The following is a 24102-nucleotide window of genomic DNA, read 5'->3' as shown; positions in this document are numbered from 1 at the left end:
TGCTGGTCGACCTCTATTGATTTTGTATTGCATACAGGTTCGCTATGATAGAACCTTTACTGAAAACCAACAGGCAATTAGAATAACAATTTCACATAACTGGAATACATGTACATACAGACTACTGGTATAAGACGGAGGGCTAGAGATGGGAATGATGTGCAGCAGTTTAGGGAGATTAAGGATAGAGATAGAAATGCTCTGACTGGTGCCAATAGTGCGCTGGATAGATGGAAATAATACTTTGAGGTGTTGATAAATGAGAAGGAAGAGCAGAAGATGCCAATGTAGTGGACCAGGCAGTAGCAATGATTAGTCAGGGGTAAATTAGAAAGACACTAAAGGGAATGAAAACTGGAAAGGCAGTCGGTCCTGATAACTTTCCTGGAGAAGTATGGAAGCATCTAGGTGTGGTGATTGTGGAGTTTTTGAACAGGCTACTCATCAGAATTCTAGCAGGTGAGGAAATGCCTCAGTGTGCTTGCTGGTGCTCTTTTTTTTAAACAAAGGTGATATGCAGAGCTGTGGGAAGAGGAATAAAGTTGATGAATTATTTACCAAGAGGATGTTGACAGAAAAGTACAGCCAAGGTCAGAAGGAGCTTCATTGTGTCATTTTGGATCTAGAGAAAGCCTATGACAGAGTACACAAATGGTACAGGACATGTATGAGAGCAGCAGAGCAGTGGTTAGGTGTGCACTTGGTGTCACAGAGGAGTTTAGAGTGGACATGCATTAGGGATCAGTCCTGAGCCCCTTGTTGTTTGCAGTGGTGATGGATAGGCCGACAGATGAGATTAGAATGGAATCCCCTTGGACCAAGATGTTTGAAGAAGACTGTGAAGTGCAGTGGAGGAACAATTAGAAAGATGGAGGCATCAACTGGAAAGGAAAGGAATGAAGATGAACAGAAGTAAAACAGAATATGTGCATGAATGAAAGGGTTGCGGGGGCGGGGGACTACAAGGAGAAGAAATAGCAAGTGTGGAGGACATTAAATACTTGGGGTCCACAATCCAGAGCAATGGTGAGTATAATAAGAAAGTGAAGAAACGGGTCCAAGCAGGTTGGAACAGCTTGCGGAAGGTGTCTGGTGTGTTATGTGACAGAAGAGTCTCTGCTAGGATGAAGGGCAAAGTCTACAAAACTGTGGTAGAAGGGTGCTGAGGATGGAGCTGCCAGGCAAAAGACCGAGAGGAAGACCAATGAAAAGGTTGATGGATGTTGTGAGGGAGGACATGGGAGGATGCAGGAGATAGGCTTAGATGGAAAAAGATGACGCGTTGTGGCGACCCCTATCGGGACAAGCCGAAAAGTCAAGTTAAAAAAAAACACGGCTTTTGAAGACAAAATGGAAAGAAACGGACGTATGAAAGATGTACAATTTGTGGTCATAAACCTGCCAAGTGTCTTGTCCACAAAAATTTGGAATAGAAAAAAATGAAAAGCTCTATTGTGTGCGTGTGTGTTTTTGTCCATGTGTGTTGTGTGTTTTCATTTACATTTTTTTACTCCAAAATATCAAAACCAGAAAAAAATAGTCCCATTTTTTTATACAATAGGTTTTTTTTATCACAACATAATGGGAAGGTTAGACATGACTGCAAATTGAAAAATATTACACATAGTGAATAAAAAGTGGAAATAATAATTGTAAAACCCTTTTAACAGGTCGATTTAACAAATGCTGTGATCTCCCTTCTAATACTTGTTGTGATGTGGCCCTCTAGCGGCATGTTGATGAACCTCTACAATGCTTTCCAGACTTTCTCAATCTGCAAATCATTTTCACATCCATCTATCCATCCATCCATCTCCCTCTCCAGGTGTGATCCGGTTCTTCTCTCCATCAGCGCCCACCAGTGCTGCAAAGCACCGCATACGATGACATCGTCGAACTGCATGGGCAAGACAGCACAGAGAATCCGCAGGGGGAGAGAGATTCAATCACAGGTCATCTATAATCAGTACCAGCGAGATGCCCCGTAACCATGACAACGAGCCTGAGTGCCAACAGTGTGCGCCACGGACGCCCCCGCACCCCCTCCCCACCTTGTTGCTCCATATGCACTTATGTACATCGAGCGGAGGAGTGGGTTCATCAGCAGTCACACCACAGACACATTTACAGTCATTAGCTGTTGTTGTGCAACATATGGCTCATGCATACATAATGAGATGCAAGCGGGCCTTTGTGGACTCTCCGCTGACAGGGGGCCGAGAGACACGTGGGTGGCGATGGACGAGAGTGGGGGGTGGGGGGGGGTCGAGGACGCCCGACATGCCCAAAGCTCAAGTGGCGATGAGTCAAAGCAACAGAGCAGGTCAGCTTTGCGGGGGAGTAGTAGCAAGGTTATCATTTCCCCTTCCTTAATAATAAAAAAAAAACACTTTATTATGTTTACTTGTCTTTGACTAATGTTTAACTTTGTTTGATGATGGGAAACATTTAAGCGTGACAAACATGGCAAAAAATAAAACAGGAAGGGGACAAACTCTTTTGCACACGTCTGTTTGTGCATTTTGATTGTCTGTAATCTGAAATGTCGTCGCATCGTTTTGCATTTGAATTGCCACAAAACAAGCGGCCGTGTGATTGGCCATTCGTGAAATTAGTTGGGTTCGGCCACATCGCTTGGTACGCAGCCTTGGAAATGTCACGATCTGAATTTTTTTCCGATGGAACCTCAACTACAGTATTTGCCAAAAAAACAACTCATGTAGGGGTTTTGGTGCTCTTTCTGTAAACTCCTAAAATGCCACAGCATGGCGCCAATTCCAGGCTATTTAAAGGTCAACAGAATGCCATATATACATTTTAAAATGGATATTATGATGAAAACTACCTTTATTATTATTATTCACTTCCATGTCTATATGTAAAAAAACAGCAGAGAGTGTGTCATTAATGCGCAAAGTTGCAGAAGTCTCACTCGACATCCCAGTGGCGGCCATATTCCCTGTAATGTCATTTTCGCATGTCACACTGGGACAGTCGTCATAGAAAACACATAGTGGCACCTGCTATGGGAGAGGAAAAAGAGATTTTCGGATTTTTCTGACGCACCTTCTGAGACTGAAGCTCTTTTTTGAGGAAGAGAACATCTCAGAAGCAAGTGAAATGACCGGGGCCATATTACCCGCTCGTTTCGAGCCATATTTAGATGATATGCAGATAACTTCTAACTGACAACAGACTCGCGGACAACAGACAGACAAGGAACCCGATGAAATATTCAGAATGACAGGCATATAATTGTTCGATTTCCCAACTCTTTTACAAGTCTTGTCTATGTAGCGTACTCAGGAGGACCAATGCCGGGCGAAGTAACTACTTCAGGGGTGCCCAGACACCCATGGCCGGTGGGGGGGGGGGGAACCTTTCTCAACCCGAACACAGCCAAACCAACTCCTTGCCAGATCCACACGGCGGCCCCGGTGATAGCGACCACAAGCCAACACCAGCAGCGGCAATGAACATTGGTGTCACAGTGTTATACAGTAACTCTCTGTGGTACAACATTTAACCCAATGAAGATTTGCTCACAAAGGGTTTTGACACAGAGCATAAAAATACAGTCGTATATTCTTCGTCCTCTGAAAAGCACGACAAATATTACCACAGCTTACTAAAGCCTTTTGGACTTCATGTAACGGGTTAGGATTTTGGTATTATACTGCCCAGAAGTGGCCAACCAGAAGGAGCAGCGCATTGTCCATTTAATTGAGGCAAAACGTGGCAAAAAAACACCTCATTATTTACACTCTTTGATTCTGCCATGATATTGTCTTTTTTATAAGAATCTCACACAGATAATTCTGACAGGACTTATGAACTGAAGCAGAAAACTTCATAGGTGTCGTCGTGTCCGATGCGGCTTGACGGCCACAACGCTCGAGGTTAAACCCGAATGGAAATAAGCGGCTCAGAGACAAAAAAGCATGAAGGCTAAGGCAGTAATCCCCACCAAAGAGTAATTCCTCTGTACATGAAGTAAAACTTCCACTGTTTGGAATGTGAGAGGTAGTCTGGCATCCGAGAAAGTTCATGTGGAGCATGAAGTGAGACATCTGATCAGTCTTTAGTTGACTTTTAAGATGCATTCCAGTGAAGTGGATTTTATTTCTGTGGGAGGTTGCAACATCTGCGCACCTGCAGACATCGTCTGGCGTGACTCATCATCATCATTGTCATCATCTCTCAGTTATGTTGATCATGTAAACACATGCCACTTCCTCAAGATCCTCATTTGGGCTGTTTAAGATCCCCATATTTCACCTTAGCAGCTCTAAAATTACTAATATGGATATCAAAAACGGTTCGGCATATGAATGTTGGTTTCTGGCCCAGCCTTTTGGCCTTTAAAAGAATGAAATGTACAGTACATGCACTGCAGATTGTATTTTGCGCCAGGTATGATTTACTTACAAGTCCCAGAATGCACTGCAGTGGCTGAGGAAACTTGACTCGTGAGTGACCCGACACTTGGCTTTTGTTTGCTTCAAGTTGTTTGATGACACTCCTAAATAACGTTTACCGTAAAATTAACCACACAACAAAAATAATTACACATCGTGTATTTGTCCACAACCTTAGCACTAGCACGCAGTGCAAAACGTCATGGACAGATAAACAAAGCTGGCATCGACGGTTTCAACAATGGGTATTTTAACTAGGTTTAATCTTAACTTGGTTTCATCAGGTAAATATGACTTTAGGGAGAATGGGAGTTTCTCACTTGGCCTCTTTAATCTGATCAGCCCTCAAAATACTATTCGTATCAAGAATTATAATATAATCTTTGGTTTCAGTAATCCACTTTCAAAGTTTATAATAAGTACATGTAGAGACCTGATATTTTACGCAGCAGTAGAAGGCACTAGCTAGCAAAAAAAAGAAAAAGATTGAAGATGGATGGAAAAAGATGACACGCTGTGGCAACCCCTAACGGGAAAACCTGAAAGGAAAAGAAGAAGGCACTAACTAGCTGTCTAGCCTGTCCAGAGTACACATTTTAGCACCAATGTGCTCCATTTAAAAGATAATTTCAAGACACATTGTAGCTTTGAAAGAGAGGCTATGGTACACTATTCGCTAAATAATGTCTGTCAAAAGAAAATTGAGGCCATCTTACATTTAACTAATGTTAGCATTGCTGGTACATTGCTAGTTCAAAATAGCTAAGCTTTCAGTAGTTACAAACATCCATCCATCCATTTTCTTTACCGCTTATCCTCACGAGGAGTGCTGGAACCTTTCCCAGCTGTCAACAGGCAGGAGGCGCGCTACAACCTGTACTGGCTGCTAGCCAATCGCAGGGCACATTGAGACAGACAACAGTCGCATTCACAATCATACCTATAGGCAATTACCTATTAAAACTGAATTGTAGTCACGCTCTTTGTTATAATAACTGACAGAACTCAGATAAATAAAAACATGGTGAAATGAGATGTAAAAATAGAAATAAAATGTAATTTTCATACCATTTTGCTGAATGTCCGGTATGTCTTCTAACTGGCCTTTTGGTTAACTAAAATCCTGGGTTTTGTAAACGAAAAGTTGGTTCATGTTGTAAATATTCCTTTTAAATTATGCATATATTCTTTTTTTAAACCTGTCCATAATATTTCAACCCATACAAGAGGTAAATTATTTCAGTAACTGTGTTCTGACAGTGAAACCAATACATTACATGGGTAATGAATGACAGATACAAAAATGCTTTAAGATGACCAAGACCTATACCTCTATTGTGAAAATCGTTATACATATTTTTTTTAACCTGTCTGTTATCGAAAATTTTAAGTCCAGAGTATCATTTTCTGAGAGTGTCACATTTTTCTCTCTGCAAAATTCTATTTGGTCTGGAGAGGGTTAAATGTAGTTTTCTTGATCTGGTGAATTTTTGTTTTTTGCTTTGCTGTAAACTACAATCATCCAAATCATACATTCATCAAATGTTTCATATTTTGTGTCATAATATGTCCCTTTAAAAAAAAAAAAAAAAAAAAAAAGAAGTACTTAAATAAATGTGTCTTACACAATATTCAAATTTATTGGGATTCCAATGTATATGTAAAATGTAATTTAATTTTAATGCACCTTATGAACACATACATCGTCATTACTCAACCGTTACTACATCTAAAATGGAAACAAGACGTAGTTTATATTTTCTTGATTAAGTATGATATATTTTCCATTGATTAAATAAAATGTCTTTGCAGTTTAAATTAGCTGCAGATAAATGTGGAATACTATAAGGCGTTTCTATTTTTCAAATACTGTCATACGTACAGTACAGCATTTTGAAAAGTACCAATCCACGCTGCAAATCCGCCAATCGTCACTAGGTGAGGCTCTGCAGCCACAAATCTCAGCCGCAACTCTCGCTATCGCAGATACCAGGTCAGGTTAAATAATTTTTAAAACAACAAATCCACACGTTTAAACATACCGGTTGTCCAAAATGCAAAATAATTTACTAATCAATTTACTGAGTAAATACATTTGTTGTGCCAAGACTTTCGAACGTAAAAATGTTTCGAAAGTCTTAAAACATAAATAAATCGCAAAATGTGTAAATTACGGTTTGTGCCGTTTTCGACTCTTGAGTGGGTCGATACTTTCCACTTAGCATAGGACCGGGACGAGCGGTGTCTCCCCCTTTCTCCTCCTGTCCCCACGCCCCACGCCCCGGCCCCCGCCCAGAGAGACCCACCCCCCTCTGTCCCATCCGCTCTGCTCCTCTGCGCTCGGTCCACGGTGGTTTGCCTCCAAATCGGCTTTCAGCCACTTTTTTACTTTTGTGCGCGAGTTTCCACACGATGTTGGATTAACGCCTCGGATTTGAATAAAGGATTGCGGAAACATGACCGACCTGCACGTCAAGTGACGGACTGCACGGTTGTGCTTCAGGTGAATATGAAACTTTCAGATGGATTTTCATTTTGCCAGGGTTTACCTCTGAGATGTTCAAAGACTAACATTGTTCTCATTTGTTTTAGTATACGGTATTTTCCAGAAATCGGTTATGAGTTACAGTCTGTCAATTCCTTCCTCACTTCTTGTACTGGCACAATGCTGGTTATTAGTATACTCCATGTACCTGTTTCAAAAAGGTTGCACCCTGCCATATTTTCTTCATGAGGACTTTGCCTTAAACCAATAAACTTTGCACTTTGTACAAAGGCCAACTTATTTCATTGTTTGGGATACATTCAATGAACTAATTCTTCAACCTTAATCTCATACAGTGAAGTTTGAAAACTACTTCACTGACCCAATTAAAAGAACATTATTTTATTGGACCGATTTCTCAGGTATAAATTCCACTGAATGATGTCGTTGAATTCAAAACACCGCTCAGTTTCGTTTGAACTGTTATTGGGTTTAATCGCCAGTTTCATATGGTAATGAGTAAACCGGAGGAATCTGGATGTGGCCGATTGAACTGCTATTCTTCTTTGTTTGCCCCCAGGGTTGAGATCGGCTCTCGGCAAGGCGGTGGTGTTTGCGTTGCGGCCTTCCGGCTGTGACGCAGCTAGGGAAGAGGACGCCTGAGGACCATGGATCTCGGCAATGACATAGACTTGTCCAACAACAACATCACGCCCTTGTGGAAGCGCCGTACCGACAACCGCAGAAGCCCACCAAACACAAGGAAGCCGAGGCCGCGGAGCTACCACACCAATGGGGTCATGGTGACGGACTTCCCTGCGGAGGACAAGGCCTTGAGCCGGCCGGCTGAGAAACTGTTGGTTACATCTCAGAGTGTGGGCAAGAATGCGGCAGTGCTGAAGCATGTTTTACACAAACCTTCCAAAAAGTCCAGAGTTGTTCGGAGTATTAGCATCGGAAACATCTCCAATGGGCGCTTCTCCTTGTCGAAATTCAAGTCCGACTGCAGCAGACCCAATTCGCTGGACAACAGTGTCGGTAATGGCGAGTACGATGCAGGAAGTCCCAGCAATGGACGGACAGGTTGGCCGGACCGGTGCGTCCGCTCTCCTCAAGTGCTCATTTCCAGCGTGTTCAGCCTGAACTTCCCTAAGGAGAAGACCCCATCGTATCAAAGCCTCGCCGTACCTGAACTGGTTCCACACACCCTTAATAATAATAATAACAACCTTGAACTATCCTTCTTGTCTCCATCAAGCCCGCATCCTCCTGCTAGACGGACTCCATCCCACAGCTCGACCTCGAGCATTCCGTCCCTCTCTTCCTTCACCTCCTCGGACCCCCCGACACCACGCTCCTCCTCGCCGGCCGACAGCCGGCCGCCGCCGCTCACGCGGTCGTCGCCCTCGCCCGTCCTCTCCCAAGACGCCAGGCGTGCGTCTTCTTCTTCTTCCCCCTCCCCTTCCCTTTCCCCGTGTATTTCACCCGCTCCCGCTATTGTCCTCAGCACCCACAGCCCCGCTGCCCTGAAGATGGGCACCCAGCAACTCATCCCCAAGGGCTTAGCTTCAGGTAGTCGACAGAACAAGACCGCCGCTTCCGGGCCGCAAGGCCAAGGATTGGCAGCGCTGCTGGGCTTGGATGCTTCTAAGCGGACGTTAAAAACACTCAGCATGGTCGAGTCAGGGGCTCACTTTTCCACGGGAGGGGGGAATGGCGAGGGGACGGACGGGGAAAACGAAAGCCCGGGGACCCTTAGGAGGGGGCTGAGGAGTACATCCTATCGGAGGGCTGTTGTCACTGGAGTCGATCTGGAGGCCCAGGCACTTTCCCGGGCCGGCATGAAGGGATTAGATAGCGATAATAAAACTCCCCCAGCAAAACCAGGCATTGTAAAGCCCGTCAGCCTGGGGGCACCCAAGCCTGACAGTCCCTCGACTCCAACCGGAACAGGGAAAAGCAAGGTAAGCGACGCTGGACAAGTCCTATAAAGATAACAGTCTCACCAAGATAGGCAGTCAACAATACAAATCAAACACACTAACATGCTCCTGTGTGTTCTGCGAAGTCGACATAAAGTATCAGGGTGAAAAAAGTTCACGTACTGACAGCAGAAATCAAGACAAGGCCTTAAAAGCGACAAAAAAGACATGATGTACTGTCACACGTACACAGTAGTTGTTATTGATACATATTATATGACAGGGTTCAACAGACAGTTCAGGGACAGATGACGACGTTGATGTGATTTTACAATCCCACATCTGTTGTATCTTATTTCCAGACTCCCGACAAGAAAAACATCCTGACCCCTCAACGCACCTTTGACAGCGAAGGTGACAGCAGGCCTCCGGTATTGCATTTCATTTTCGATCCTTCCCTCAGACGCTAATCCCTTGTTCTCGAAATAAAAAATGTCTTTCAGAGGAGGAACTGTACCAGAACTATCAGGAAAAGGCGTTACATAACGATTCAGATGAGGATGCCGATTCCAGAGAACCTCAAGCCGATAACAGCATCGTGTTGCAGTACAGGCCCATAAGGACGTCCTGGAGCCAGCTTACCGTGGTGAGATACTCGATATTACACACACGTGTTGGCATTAAGACGTTTTTGCAGACTTTACGTAGAGCCACTTTTAAGAGGTGTGGTCAAAACCAGAACTTCAATAACCTAAAATGTAAAGATTTCCTCAATTGTTTGCAGCATTTGTTGCCAATTATGCAACACCACAACAGATTTAGACTTTAATCATAGTCATTTAAATGATTAAACCAGACAGTTTGTGAATGAAATTCAGTTGAAAATACTAAAAGAAACAAAATGTCATCTCATCCTTTCGGATTTGAATAGGAAGCTTGGCGAGGAGCGTACGGGATGATAGCTGCAGTATGTGCGCGACATCCAGAGAGTCGAAATCCATTTTCAAAAACAAAACAAAACAATAACAATAGTACAATCCGTTCTTCTTTATTCATAGATACTTTTTAATCTTTGAAGCGGTTATCGAAACGATACCAAAAAAAATAGGACCACGACGAATGGACACTGACACATTTAAAAATAAAAATACAGAATTTGCTATAAAACACCTTCCAACTGACATTTTAACACTATTTAGTACTTAAGTCTAACATTCACACAATGAATTGGGTGACTTACTACCCCCAACCCCAGCCCCTACCCCCACCATTCTCGTCTTATTTATCTGATGACACTATACAGTACTAGGAATGTGCGCACTCTCAGGAATGCCGTCGAATCCAGTTGGGTGAGTGTCGCGCTGACTGTGCTCAGCCAAGAGTGTAGGCCCAATTCTTCAAGAGCAAAGGAGGCAGACCAGGAGTCAGTCAGGCAGACCTGTTTTGGGAGCACCGCACAGTTTTGTGCCAGTGGGTCGGCAGCCTCCTCATATTTTGTGCATGCAATGTTGCCTGCAGGGGGACGTGCGCTGGTCCAAAGTTGCATAACGCAGTGAGGGATCAGAATGCAGGGAATGTACTCGAGGAAGGGACAAGCCAGTTTGTTTATTCCCGGGCATCCTTATTGGATTGTTTACTTGGTGAGACGTGATTAAACATGAAAGAAAGATTGACAGCGACATTCACAGTCCCGGGTCACGAGGAGTTGAAAAGGACAACAATAGCATCCGGTACTGATGTGATATGACGTAGCGTACATCGTCATCTTGATTTTCTTTTGAACACGGTTGCCGGTCCGCAAAAGATTTCGCCTTCGGGATTTGACCTTCAATTGTAATTTGTGAGGATGAGCAGGTACATCACTGCGGCTCTATAGAAACCGAGAACCAAACGTTTCAGTTGTCTCTATTGTGACAGATAAACTACGCGGAAAGTTATTTTGTTCGAACTGAACTGAGGTGGATGTTTGACCGTATTTTGTGACTTTATTCACTGTCATTTGAGATTAACAAATCTCTTTGACTTTTCTGAAAACTTGTTTTGATGCCATTGTCTAAAAACTGGAGGTCTTCCTGAATCTGTTCCCAGTTGGGCTTCAGACGCGATACCAAAGATGAAGCAGTATCACTTCCTGGTGTCTTTCCAGCACGAATCGTAGTTTCGGGCCTTGGCCATTCAGGGTGTTTTCCTGCATGCTTAATTTGAAGTACAGGGTACCCCGAGGCCGTATTGGTGTCATCGTGTGTAACTCAAATCTGAGGCGTTGTTGACTTCAGGCTTAGCGTCTTCCCAACAAAGGCAGAATCAGTTAGTCTCACTTCACAGTTCACAGCACCAGTCGATTCCAAAAGATCGCTTTGGTTTCGATTGTATTCGAAGGCATTTTGATTCCCTCTAAACGCTTTCAGCCAAATGATACTCAATGAGCGCAGCAGTGAGCCACTTTTCCGTCAGCGTGTCATCCGTCACCACGGGCGTTTTCATGTAATGAAGATCTTTTCTGCCGCTTCCGACCACAACTTTGTTGCGCCCCCTCCCATCTGGGCGCAGTATTTTTTACATGAAATCAGAAAACGGATGCAATTGCAGCATACGCTTGCGATATGAACGCAACAGGGACCCCCTGCAAAGCCAGTTAAAAATGTGACTCTTTACACCAAAATGGTTTAACTGACTGAAACTTTTTTTTTTCCTCCAAGGTCAAGAAAAGTGCTCAGTTTGAGCGAATGAGTCAGGAAGAACGCAAAAGACAAGAGGTAGTGATTTGTTTTATCAGCTGTTCCAAATCTTGTGTCCGTGTTGCACATCTGAAAAGTGTCATGGCGAATAAAGTAGAACTTCTCCCTAGGCCATCTTCGAGGTGATCTCCTCCGAGCACTCTTACCTCCACAGTCTGGAGATCCTCATCCGTATGTTCAAGAACTCACCGGACCTCAGCGAGGCCATGACCAAGACGGAACACCACCACCTCTTCTCCAACATCGCGGATGTCTGCGAGGCCAGCAAAAAGTAAGAAGCGGTACAAATATGTCATGTTGATGCTCTGTTTTTTTTTTGGCTGACTAGAATTAGATGGTACCGTAATTCCTGGCCTACAGAGCGCACCTGGTTATAAGCCTCACTGGGTACATTTGTAAAGGAAATACCATTTGGTACATAGATAGGCCACAGCTGTGTAAAAGCCGCAAGTGCCCACATTGAAACCCACATTGAAACACGTGATATTTACAAAGAAAGACTGTACACAGAGAGTTTAACGCTAGCGCCATCGTGCTAACGCTAACGCTAGCAGTGCCGCGCTAACAGGGCTGATTTAAAAAAAACATAGCGGTGAAAATCACACGGCAGTAACACACTAGCGCAGCGCTAACAGGGCCGGACCGGTAAAAGTCACTTCCTGAGCACATACCAGTCTCTCTCTTACCTTTTCCGCTCGAGTGCCCCCTTGCGGCCGTTAGTAAAAATGCACAACTTAGCCGCATCACCACATAAACCGCAGGCTTGAAAACGTGTGAAAAAAGTTACGGCTTATCTGCCGGAAATTACGGTAATAACAAAAGCGTTGTTTTGACGCTGTTCCTATATGCCTCATAAACCGCTCGTGGTGTTGTATTTTTGGCCAATGAGCTGGATAATTCTACACTTAATGGAACCTCAACACTTGTGAAAGCCCACTCACTTCCACGTGAGGTGTGTATAAACACAGCAACGTTTACTTTTTTTTTTTTTCTACACTTGCAACCTGGCTTGTCTTCAACATGCAGCTCGATAGTGATCTTTGCTGACGGGAACAAAACACACTCCAAGTCCAAATGGAAGGAGACGGCAAATTAAGTCAAAAGCGCATTTTTATTGTTATTTTGGTCGGTAGTTGTTTTTATGAACTCTCAGACAGTATCTGTCCATCGGAAATCCCATAAACAGTCGAACTGGAAACACGAGTGAAAAAAAGCCTTCTCCAACCTCACTGAAACTATTGTAATATTTACAGACGCGACTGATACAACAGTATAGAATAAGCAGAGAGGAGCACGTCCCTTCAGATTGCCGGCGCCAGAACTTGTTTACCCCTTGGAATGTCCTTTAATTATTGCCACACTGTTGCCGGGGATTCCTCACGCCCTTTCCTGACAATGATACGACAAATATGAGAATTTACTGGTGTTTGTCCCAAATGACATTGATAAAAAACATATTTGTGTGGGTGCAAGGGCTGCAGACGGGGTGGGGGAATGGCGGCGGGCGGGGGGAGACATGTACTGTAAAAATCTGGAAGCTTTTCATGGGAAGTTTAGAGGGGAGCTTGGAAATGTTTCATGAGAATAAAATGGAAAACATAGAAAGAAAAATCAAGATTATCTTTTGTCATAAGCAGACATGCTTGCAAACTATTAAAATTAATTTGTGGATTGTCCTTAAAGCTTAAAAGTAAAGTTTCCGGTAAAAAAAAAAAAGACGAATTTTATTCATCTTTTAAAACTGTCTGCATGACATGACAGTAGATTATTGTGAACAAGACCTTTTTGAAAAATCATCCCTCTTTGGTGCCATTTAATGCCTCTAGATTTAAATATTATTTTACAACTGGTCATGGCATGACAAGAATAGCTAATGAGAGACTGTAGAGGGAGGAGGCATGACCGAATAGTGTGTGCGTACTTTGCTCATGCGCAGTCACACACGCAGGCTCTCACAGAGGAGTCTATTTTGGATTACTTATCCCCAGTTAGCAATAAAATAAACTAGCGATAAAACCATTCTAAATTTGATTGAGTTAACTGACCACAGATTATACATCCCACCGGGAACATTTCATGTTTACCAATACTAAGATAGGAGGATGCACAAGATGGGCTTAGATGGAAAAAGATGACACGCTGTGCCGACCCCTAACAGGACAAGCCGAAAGAAAAAGAAGAAGAAGAATCATGAATAAACTATGTTATTAATGTAGCTGCCGTGGATGGTAACGCGGTGAGTTGTGGCGTTTCTTTGGGCGGGGACACCGAGACCCCACCATTCTCCATTTTAGCTTCCCATCATCAGCATAATAACAAAAAGTGGTGCCACTTTAGATTTATTGGCTAATTTACATTTTACCATCCTTTCAGCTTGTCCCGTTAGAGGTCGTCAGAGCTGATCTTAAATATAAAAGAGGAAAAGTATTTACCACAGAAACCAACATTATGCAACAACAGTCAAGGTGCCTCTAACAGAGACAATTAAACACATTTGAGCACATTTCCAGTATACTCACAATCATTTCTGAAAATATTGATGCCGAAATGTTCTGCAAAATGGGATTCATTCCAGGTGCGAAACACGTATTGTAGCTTACTTTCAGTGTGATTTTCGACTTACTCGCAAGTACAGTACTAGATTTCTAATCTTGAACCTGGGTTTTCTCAACTAAGCTTGGTTTAGGCTTTGGTCTGATTTTATTGTTTTTTTTTTTTTTTTTTACGTATACTCTCGACTATGGATTTTGATGTACATGCTGCCAATTCACATAGCTGGTAAAGCATTGGCCTCACAGTTCTGAGGACCCAGGTGTGATCCTGGCCCCACCTGTGTGGAGTTTGCATGTTCTCCCCGTGCCTGTGTGTGTTTCCTCCAGGGACTCTGGTTTCCTCCCACATCCCAAAAACATGCAACATTAATTGGACACTCTAAATTGCCCCTAGGTGTGATTGTGAGTGTGGCTTTTTATCTCTATGTGCCCTGCGATTGGCTGGCGACCAGTTCAGGGTGTACCCCGCCTCCTGTCCATTGACTGTTGGGATAGGCTCCAGCACTCCCCGCGAACCTCGTGAGGATAAGCAGAAAAGAAAATGGATGGATGGATGGATGATGCCAATTCATGTGCAATTTTTTTCCCTCTGTTTGGACTTATTGACATCTTTTGGACATTTTATTTCAACCACACTAACACGCTCCACACGTAGACACAGCAGGCAGCTAAAATTATACAAATGGCTCCTGTGTTCACTGAATGTACACACGACAAAATTGGATATGTGTTACTTGAAATGCATGTTTCAACACGTACATTTAATTCAAAAATAAAAATAATTTATTATAGGGATGGCCACTGTTTGAGGGAACTCGTTATTTATCGCTGCACTCTTTGAATTGCATACGTTCCAAACCCAAATGGGTTCAGTGTAAATGCAGCCAAAGTTGTGTCACCCTCAACATTCCCTCAAGACAACAACATGTTGCCACAGAGGTCGGGCCAGTGAGTTTTTGTCCTCGGTGGGAGCCCACACGCTTGACCTGTGAGAGCCTAGAATAGATCTTTAGGATAACACACGCGGCCTTTGATCCTGTGTGAACTAGTCCTCATGAGGAAATGGGATCCTAAAAAGCATTGCCTCTTATAGATAGCCATACCGTGTGTGTTCGTCTGTGTACTGGGAGTGCTCCAGGAGGATCCACAGCCGGTCAAGGTCGGCGTTTGTGGTCTTCCTGTTTGCCACCTTCACGTGACACGCTAAAGGCCTTTTTTTGTTGCTTGCTGTTAAATGGACCATCTGTTTGTCCCCAGGAAAAGGAAAAGCCTCTGTTGTTGTGTTTAATGTCAGATCTTGTCTTTATTTTAAGAGTGTTGGAGTTCCTCTTCTGTGATCTTATAGAGCAAAGGTGTTTAGGATGTTTCCTGTCTTGCTGACTCCTGCATCTGTCGCATCCTGCATGTTCCTCTGCCGCGTTTCACTTCAGCACCTCCTCGACTCGTGTATTTTCCACTGGCAAAACCTGGGTCCCGAGCAAGCTGATCCAACACCAGATGGCTAAACAAATTATGTTCATTGCTGCTGTCGCTGTGCCTTCATTTTGAAAGTCAGTCTAATCTAAATTCTACGACACTAGTCCTCATTAGGCTCGCAAGTGTGCAAGAACCCATCGGCGCTGGCTTTGGGTGAGACGTAGGGTGCACCCCGGACTGGCCGGCAGCCAATCACAGGGCATATATTGGCAAACAACCGTACTCACATTCACACATATGGACGATTTTGACTCTTCATTGAGCCTAACATGCATACTTTTGGAATGTGAAAGGAAGACGGGGGACCCAGAGAAATCCTGGCAATATGTCAACGCCAGACAGGTCCCGGAGACTTGAATTTCAATCCTCAGAACTGTCTTTCAGCTGTGCCACTAGGCTTCATTCCTCAGTCTCCTCTTGAATCAAATGTGTCTCCTAGAGACCAACAGGTAGATACAGGAAAGCCTTGTTTTCCTGCATTGTTGTGGTGTTTTTTTGTTCTCTTGTCTAATTTAAAGTGGCATTCTGATAGTCTTAAAGGGCAAAGGAGAACTGCGGTAACAGAAGACGTGACATTTAGCCGCTTTTACCTTTCATGCAGAACTCAGCAAATTAGGATATTTGCCACAACCATCCTGCAATGAGATTATTAGACAAGATCATCATCTGTTGTGACTTATAAAATACCTGTATGAGTCCACATGGAAACGAGTCTGTCTGTCTGTGAAAATGTTTTTTTTAAGCGTGAGTAACAGTCGTTCACGGCTCAGAAAATGCACGGATAGTTGGAGCTGCTTTAGTACAACTAACGTTGACAATAAATCCTGTTTGACAAATAAAAAACACACTACTGAGAATCACTTAGCAATGAAAGGTTATCAGTAATGTGGTAATGCTGATAAAATTACAATTACAGTTGTGCAAATGGTGCAAAGTCAATCTAGCAATTTAATGGTAAGAGCTCCTCCAATGTCTGCTGGTTTTAGTTTAAATTGGACAATAGGGACTGTCTGAGGGAAGGAGCTGGAAGATGTGGTTAGCAGGATCTGGAGGGTCCAAGGGGATTTTGGATGCTCCTGTCTTAGTTCAGGCAGCAAGCGAGTCCTCAAGGGTGGATCATGGGGTACCATTGATTTTCCCTGCATACTTGATTGTCTGTTGGAGTTGGAGTTTGTCTTTATCTGTGGCAGAACCAAACCAGACTGTGATTTATGAACACAGGACTAACTCGATCACTGCTGTGTAGGACTGCCTCAACAGCTCCTGTGGCAGGCCGTGCTTCCTCACAAGCTGCAGGAGGTACATCATCTGCTTTTTTGAGGATGGAGTTGATATTGGTCTCACACCTCAGGTCCTGAGACTGTAATTCCCAGGAACTTCAAGGTCTCAACGGTTGACAGAGCGTACTTGGACAGCGTGAGAGGCAGCTGTGGCAAAGGATGCTTCCTGAATCATCAAAACCCCACTTTGTGGCTACATTGAAACATATTTAAATTTGAACGGGGCCTAATATATAGCCTCAAAGATTCGTCCCCAGATTCCAGTCCTTAACATTACTGTTGTTTACTTATTGTAAAAGAAGCTAACAGCAACCTGTCTTTAGGTTCTTTAAGCAACTGGAGGAGAAACACCAGCAGAACATCGTGATTGACAGCATCAGCGACATCGTTTGTAAGCACGCCGAATCCAACTTTGATCCTTACGTGACGTATTGCTCCAATGAGGTCTATCAGCAGAGAACCCTGCAGAGGCTGTTGTGAGTGACCGCACGGCGCACCCACACACACCTTTTATCTTATCTCCTGCGGCTTTCGTCCAGAATGTACTACTCTCACTCTTTGACCTTGGCAGTTTACTAAAGCTACTTTTCTCCTCCTCCGCTTCATGGTGCAGATCCAAGAATCCCGTTTTTAAGGAGGTGCTGAGCAGGATAGAGGGCCACCCCGACTGCAGGAACCTCCCTATGATCTCCTTCCTCATCCTACCCATGCAGAGGGTCACGCGCTTGCCTTTGCTCATGGACGTGAGTACGCCTAAATTCTAAACTTTGGAATTACTAGACTTTAACCCTTATGTAAATGTTGTTATCACGGAGGACGTTTGCTTCGAGTCTCTAACCACAAACTTTCAGTTCAGGTGACTTAATGGCATTTATGCCTCATCTCCATTCTTGTGCTCCACTTTCAGCCACTTTATGTTGTTAGTGTTTCCCAAGAGCCTCTGGGTTTAGTCCACACGGAGGCCTCCAGATCCTGAGAAACTTTACTTTCACTTCAGTTTTTTGCCACAGCCGCTCTCGAGTTTCGAAAGGCTATCAGGGTTTGATAAGGCGCTGTGTACTTTGACAGGCTCACTGAACTGATTGCTGACTATTCGTTGGTTTCGTTTTTGCGTGCCTCCTGCAGACAATTTGCCAGAAGACTCCTAAGGACTCGGCGCAGTATGAAGAATGCAAAAAGGCTTTACATGCTGTCAGCAAGGTCAGTGGACAACGTTCACGTGTGTCATGTAACTAGCCCCAATCAGTTAAAAGCACAAGATCAGAGACATCCAGCAAGGCTATACAATGTTTCATTAATCAGCACATGGAGACAGACAACCGCCAAACTCACAATTACACCTAGGGCCAATATAGAGTCTCCAACGAATGCATGTTTTTGGGATGTGGGAGGAAACCGGAGTGCCCGCAGAAAACCCACGCGGGCATGGGGAGAACACGCAAAGTCTACGCAGGTGGGGCCGGGATTTGAACCCCAGTTCTCGGAACTGTGAGGCCAACGCTCTAACCAGTTGCATCACCGTGCCACCGTGCATATTTTTTTCTATTCATATTCACTATTCATATGTTCAAGCTAAATGAACCTTCCCAAAATCTTATTCCCACACTCCCATTGACCTTTACCATCCACTTATAAACATTTGACACTCCTAAAAATACCATAATGCATAGTAGTACTGCACACTATGTACACTTAACTCCTTTTAATATATGATTTAATTAATTTTTATTTTGTTTTTGTAGTTTTAATGGTTTTGGCTAGGAAGCTTTCATTTTACCAGAAAAATATTATAGCATGCGCTAAAAATCCCACGATATAGAGGATTTTGCGCATGGTAATATGGATCAAGTTATGAAAAATACTCTGGGCAGCATTATTTAGCTCAGAGAACACAACCATAGTAACAGGAGTTCAGAACAAGCACAGATAAATTCCTTCAATCCAATAAAAGATTAAATGAAAAAAATTAGAATATTTTTTTAAAAAATGGTAATAAATGGGAATTAGCATATTTATACAGTAATTACAAGAGATTGTTTAAAAAAACTCAGTCATATAACACATCTGTAAGGCATCCATTTTTACTCCTTAGTAAAGCCCAGGCATTTAAAACTGAAGTTCAGAACATTCAGGGAAAAACTCCTCCACAAATACAAACATTAAAACTATTTTAAATACAGAATAGATTAATACTATAACAAAAAAAAAAGCCAAATTCCTCATGGCACAATGTCAGCTAATAAAACATAAATTGTACCATTCCACTCTTACATACTCAAATGAGCTTTTGTACTTTTTGGAGCTTCAAACAAAGAGACATGATTATGATTGTAGCTAATATCATATTTTATTAACACCTGTGTCTTTACGTGAAGGTGGTAAGGAAATGTAACGAGGGCGCACGCACCATGGAGCGAACTGAGATGATGTACACCATCAACTCCCAGCTGGACTTCAAGATCAAGGTAGCATTGGAGTATATATTTTCTGACACGACATAAAATGAAGTATTCAAAACTTTGACGTATTCAAAGTCCCGTCCCTCCTTGCAGCCTTTCCCGTTGGTCTCGTCGTCCCGGTGGATGGTGAAGCGAGGCGAGCTGACGGCTTTCGTGGAGGACAACGGCATCTTCCTCAAGCGGACGTCGCGGCAACAGGTCTACTTTTTCCTCTTCAACGACGTCCTCATCGTCACCCGGAAGAAGAGGTGAACACCTTGCGGGATTCTGTGCGGTGCTGAGCTTAACTGACTTACTACAACACTTTGAGGGGGGAAAATTGGGCAAGAAGCAGGGGTACACCCTGGACTGGCCGGCACTCAATAGCAGGGCACATACTGTACAGACGAACGACCATTCACGCTTACATTCACACCTAAGGACAAAAAGAAAAAAAATGCACAAATTAGCTACATCACCGCATAAAGCGCAGAGTTGAAAGCATGTGAAAAAAGTCGTTGTAGGCCGGAAATTATGGTAAATAACAAAACATAGTAAAACAAACAATATGGTTAGATGTATTTGTACAATTACATCACTTATATTTTAAAAACTACAATAAATAAATTAACCAATTTTTTAATGAGATAAATGTATTGCTTCGGGTGTCTGAACCTGGGACAATTGCTAATGAGATGTTTTTTTTCCTCTATGTCATCAACATGTTCTGTTGTTGAGTGAGTCAGCAAAAAAATAACAGCAAATCTATTGTGATAGGACATACTTCCTGGAAATAATGTGCTTTTTATTTGCGCATCTTTATTTTCGTACCCTAAAACGTCTCCCTAAATTACTCACTCGGTTGCTCCCTGGAATCGATTGTCCCCAACTGGCCCACTCAAAATTCCTAAGAATCATCGAGAAGGGTGGGGAAAAAAAGAAACATTCCATACGGTGTTTTTCTGGGAATGGGACCTGGAAGAGGCAGACGGCTTTGGCGCGGCGCAGTCCAGCTTGTGTTTGGAAGAAGACGGATTTTGGGAAATGGGCCCGTGAATGAGAGAATCTGTTGCAATATTGGTTCGTTCTGCAGTGTCACGCTACTTGGCCATATGCGGTCGATCAAAAGAAAAACACAGCCGAGGTTATGCTGGCTTACAAACAACTCATGTATGATATCATTGCTTTTTGCAGGGAAACAAGTTTTTTAGTTTCAAATCGTTACAAAGTAAGTGCGTATAATTTTGGGAGTCTGAGTCAAGGGTAAGGACAGCTGCCATATCCACAGCGGATACAATTCTGGCGATGTGTCCTCTGCATGCGGCACAAGTGTGACAAGTGTAATTGGGCATCTTTGTGATGAAGCGCTGCCCCCACAAGGGAAAATGCAATTGACACAATGTATGTACCCACCCATTCTCACACTGGTACACGCTTGCAGCACAAGGTGGTAGGGTAAGCCCGAGGCATGGCATCCTATTTTCGGCGGGTGGCGCAACTGTGAAACAGCCAATCAAAATGGCTCCTCTCATTGCCTTTAAAAAACGTCTTGACGGAGATGTCTCTGTGTGGAAAAAGACGATGCGTAATCTAGGAATTTGTGCATGGATGGAGGATTGTCACTGCTCTTGGCTGGTGTGGCAGGGTTAGCAGGTACTTTTATAAAAATGAAGAAATTGAACTTGACCTCAGTATCTCAGATTTAGACATGGGCTGAACAGACGTAACTTTAGACTGACTTTCTGTCATCAACGGGTCACTCCGAAGTACGCATCGGAAGGTCCATCTTGGCTCAGAGCAGCGAGCACAATGTTGTCCTAAAAAGAGAGTAAAGAGTACCAGTACTTTAATTATTGGTCCTTCAAGATTTGGGACAGAAGCATTTTTTTATTCAGCCCCCCTGGAACTGTTTTCAATGATGTTGAAATACATGCGTCACATGGGAAGCACGGCGGACTAGAGTTTAGTTTAAGATCAATTTTAATACAACTTTTAGAGGCCATTGTTCAATTTAAGAAATTCATCAATTCCTCACCCAACAAGATCGAATATTGTCTAGTTTTAATATTTGTTTAAGTGAGCAGATTCCTGGATCTGATGTGAGAATATTTAGTGGAAAGCTGACCTTGTGTCAGATTTGGCTGTCACGCAGCAGGAAAGCGTTGAGTTGCTGGACCATGCGGGAACACTTACGTAACGGCGAAGGAACCACAACAGCTGGCTTCTCTCTCATCTTTGTTTCCCCCAAACTCATTTCTTTTTTTTCTTCAAACTGGCATCTTTGGAACAGTCACTACTGTTGTGGTCCATTCTTCATGTCTTTTCCATCCTCGGAGTCGCTAGCCCATAATAATCACAACGCTGTGCCCTAGTTATTGCCGTCCTCTGTTTGTTTGATCATGCGGTAGTCTCAACAAACTCAAATTGGCTCCGTTTTGATCCAACTGCATCTTGGGATTATTTTTTTAATATCAAAATGGAACAAAAGAAATGATATAGGTGCGGGTAGCGTGGGTTCAATTCCCGCTCAGTGATGGTGCGATATGTGCCCAGGGTGTAGTCTGGCAACCGCCCAAAGTTAGCTGGGATTGGCTTCGGTACTCCATTATGTCAATGGCGGGGATTCACAGGGGTAGGCCACAGGAGGGCCCAAGCAAAGTGTTAGTGGGGTCCCTGCCTCACCACCTCCCCTCAGAACCGCCACTGATTCCAGCAGGGATTATGTTAACCCCCGGCGGTTCCACTGTATTAGATGAGGCGACTTAAATGGTTTCAACCCACCTTTTATCCTCCCACGCACGTGGGGAAACTCAGCACGCAACCACGCAGGTTGTGCTCATGTTCAAATCCCCTCCAGCCACTGCTCACCCCCGCCATGCCAATGGCATTTCAGGCATGTTACATGGATTGCTATCAGTCCTGTAAACTGTGATGAGAAAGAAATACTGCAGTTGTGTGTAAGAATATTTATGGGGGAGCAATCAGAAATCTTTCTTTTCGGCCTTCACCCCCCACTTGTGATGAATCAAAGTGACGTGAAATAATACTTAATTGGACCAGCCTACACACCTTGGTTTTTACAGTTCAGGGTTATGTGCTTTTTTCCCCCCCATCCCAATTTTGCAGACATTTTCTTCATGATTGTCAAAAAAAAAAAAACTGATCCCGTGGTTATTTGTTTTGTTTTCAGATGATTTTATTTTTCTTGGCAATTACAGAGGGGGCACATTATTTGCATGGGCAGGGACGGAGCCCCTGTTGCTATCTACAGTGTGCTAATCAGTTTCCTCTCCATTCCGCCGCCATTATTGTTCTCTTCTTTAGAGGAGTTGTAATTGTTTAGCGCAGTTGATTTGTGAACAATGGGTGAGTGAGACGTGTGGGGGTGGTCTTCGCCAGGTGATGTTGCTGAGCAAAACTCAAAGCTTGTTGAGACCCTCCAGACCGTGACCGGTCGCGACCCCCTCAACAGTCCGAGGGTCGATGTTTTTCAGTAAGCGTTTAAAAACAGAAGCATTTCCACGGCCTCTTGTTTGTTTTGGAGCAGCCTATTATCGGGGCTGGTGCGTGCTCCCTTAATGGACTCGCCGGCTCACGTGACGCTTCTTCCCCATCCAGCAGCCCCGCCAGTTCCAGTCTCGAGTTGATAAAACCCACATGGGCTCGCCTTAAGCTCCCGTTCTCCGGCCCGCTACGTAAACACGCTTCACATGTAAGGTTGCACAATTGGCTCCAGATGTTTCTAACTGAGCGTCGGCGACAAAAGCTTACACTCAGGGACAGGTACTTGTGGCAAATATGGGCTAAAGAAACAGGTTAAGTTATTTATTTTAACTGCTGTAAAGTGGGACATATAATGGAGCTGCTGATTTATGAGCTGCCCGAGGTGACCATCATTAACTTCACGGTCTTTAGCCTCAGAGGGATTTTAAACTTTACAAGACCAAGAAACCTGATCTTAATTTAATGTTTGGGTGAGAGGGGATTGAATAAAATAACTAGCTGGAATTTCCGCCTTTTTCTATGTCGCTATTCTGGGCAGCGACACGGAAAAAGTGGACACGGCAACTTTTCTGACTTCGGAGGTTGGGCGACGACTGTTCTTTAAGCTAACTCTGCGTACAACGGAATGGGGAAAGAATGTCGACTCAGAATGTGTTTATGATGGAACAGGGGCGTGAAGTTTAACACCCGGCAATCTGTGCTCTCACCCCATTTTCACTGTCTGACACGCTTTTTATGCAGTAATCACAACATATTCCCAGTTCTCAATTGACCAACTCATGTATTCATCTTTTTTTGTTGTTGTTGTTCTCTATCGGAAACTGTATTGAAGTGACACTTTTTGGGCATGACGCTTGAATAATTTTTTCTTCTTTCCTGTCCCCAGCGATGAGAGCTACTCTGTGATCGACTACGCCCTGAGGGATGAGATCTGGGTGGGCTCCTGCCAGCCCGAGGAGGTCAACCTGTCGCCCGTCCGCGCCACCGCGGGCATGCTGAGCTCACGGCAAGCTGGCGCCAACCACGTCTTCCGACTGCGTTTCCTTAGCAACCACTCCGGAGAAAAGGTGCCCATGATCTTGGGGACCGAGTTACTGTGAGTACATATTACACGATAACTACTCCGTTAACATCCGTGTCGTCACTTGTTGTCAAAGTGAGTGTTAAGTGCTACTATGTTTATGTTTTACAGTGGTTATAGTTGTATGACAGTTAAAAATCTGTGCTAGGGAAAACCTTCACCATCATATTCATACTGAGGCATTCATATGGCATGGTAACATGGATCA

General features: G+C 43.7%; 1 protein-coding gene across 1 annotated transcript in view; it reads left to right on the top strand.

Annotated features, from left to right (window-relative positions):
- Positions 1-6722: 6722 nt before the first annotated feature.
- The window catches only part of LOC133504349 (rho guanine nucleotide exchange factor 26-like), a 31478-nt gene continuing 14098 nt past the window's right edge, over positions 6723-24102 (top strand). Inside the window, exons 1-12 of the mRNA XM_061826503.1 lie at positions 6723-6921; positions 7484-8867; positions 9188-9239; positions 9329-9471; positions 11525-11581; positions 11674-11834; positions 17195-17347; positions 17485-17614; positions 17997-18071; positions 19247-19336; positions 19424-19578; positions 23700-23909. Of these exons, the coding sequence (XP_061682487.1) occupies positions 7572-8867; positions 9188-9239; positions 9329-9471; positions 11525-11581; positions 11674-11834; positions 17195-17347; positions 17485-17614; positions 17997-18071; positions 19247-19336; positions 19424-19578; positions 23700-23909 (2522 nt within the window). The 5' untranslated portion in view covers positions 6723-6921; positions 7484-7571. The remainder of the gene's footprint in view (positions 6922-7483; positions 8868-9187; positions 9240-9328; positions 9472-11524; positions 11582-11673; positions 11835-17194; positions 17348-17484; positions 17615-17996; positions 18072-19246; positions 19337-19423; positions 19579-23699; positions 23910-24102) is intronic.

The sequence above is a fragment of the Syngnathoides biaculeatus genome, chromosome 8 (assembly GCF_019802595.1).
Source record: "Syngnathoides biaculeatus isolate LvHL_M chromosome 8, ASM1980259v1, whole genome shotgun sequence".
Taxonomy (NCBI): domain Eukaryota; kingdom Metazoa; phylum Chordata; class Actinopteri; order Syngnathiformes; family Syngnathidae; genus Syngnathoides; species Syngnathoides biaculeatus.
This window is presented reverse-complemented; position numbering and strand designations above follow the sequence as displayed.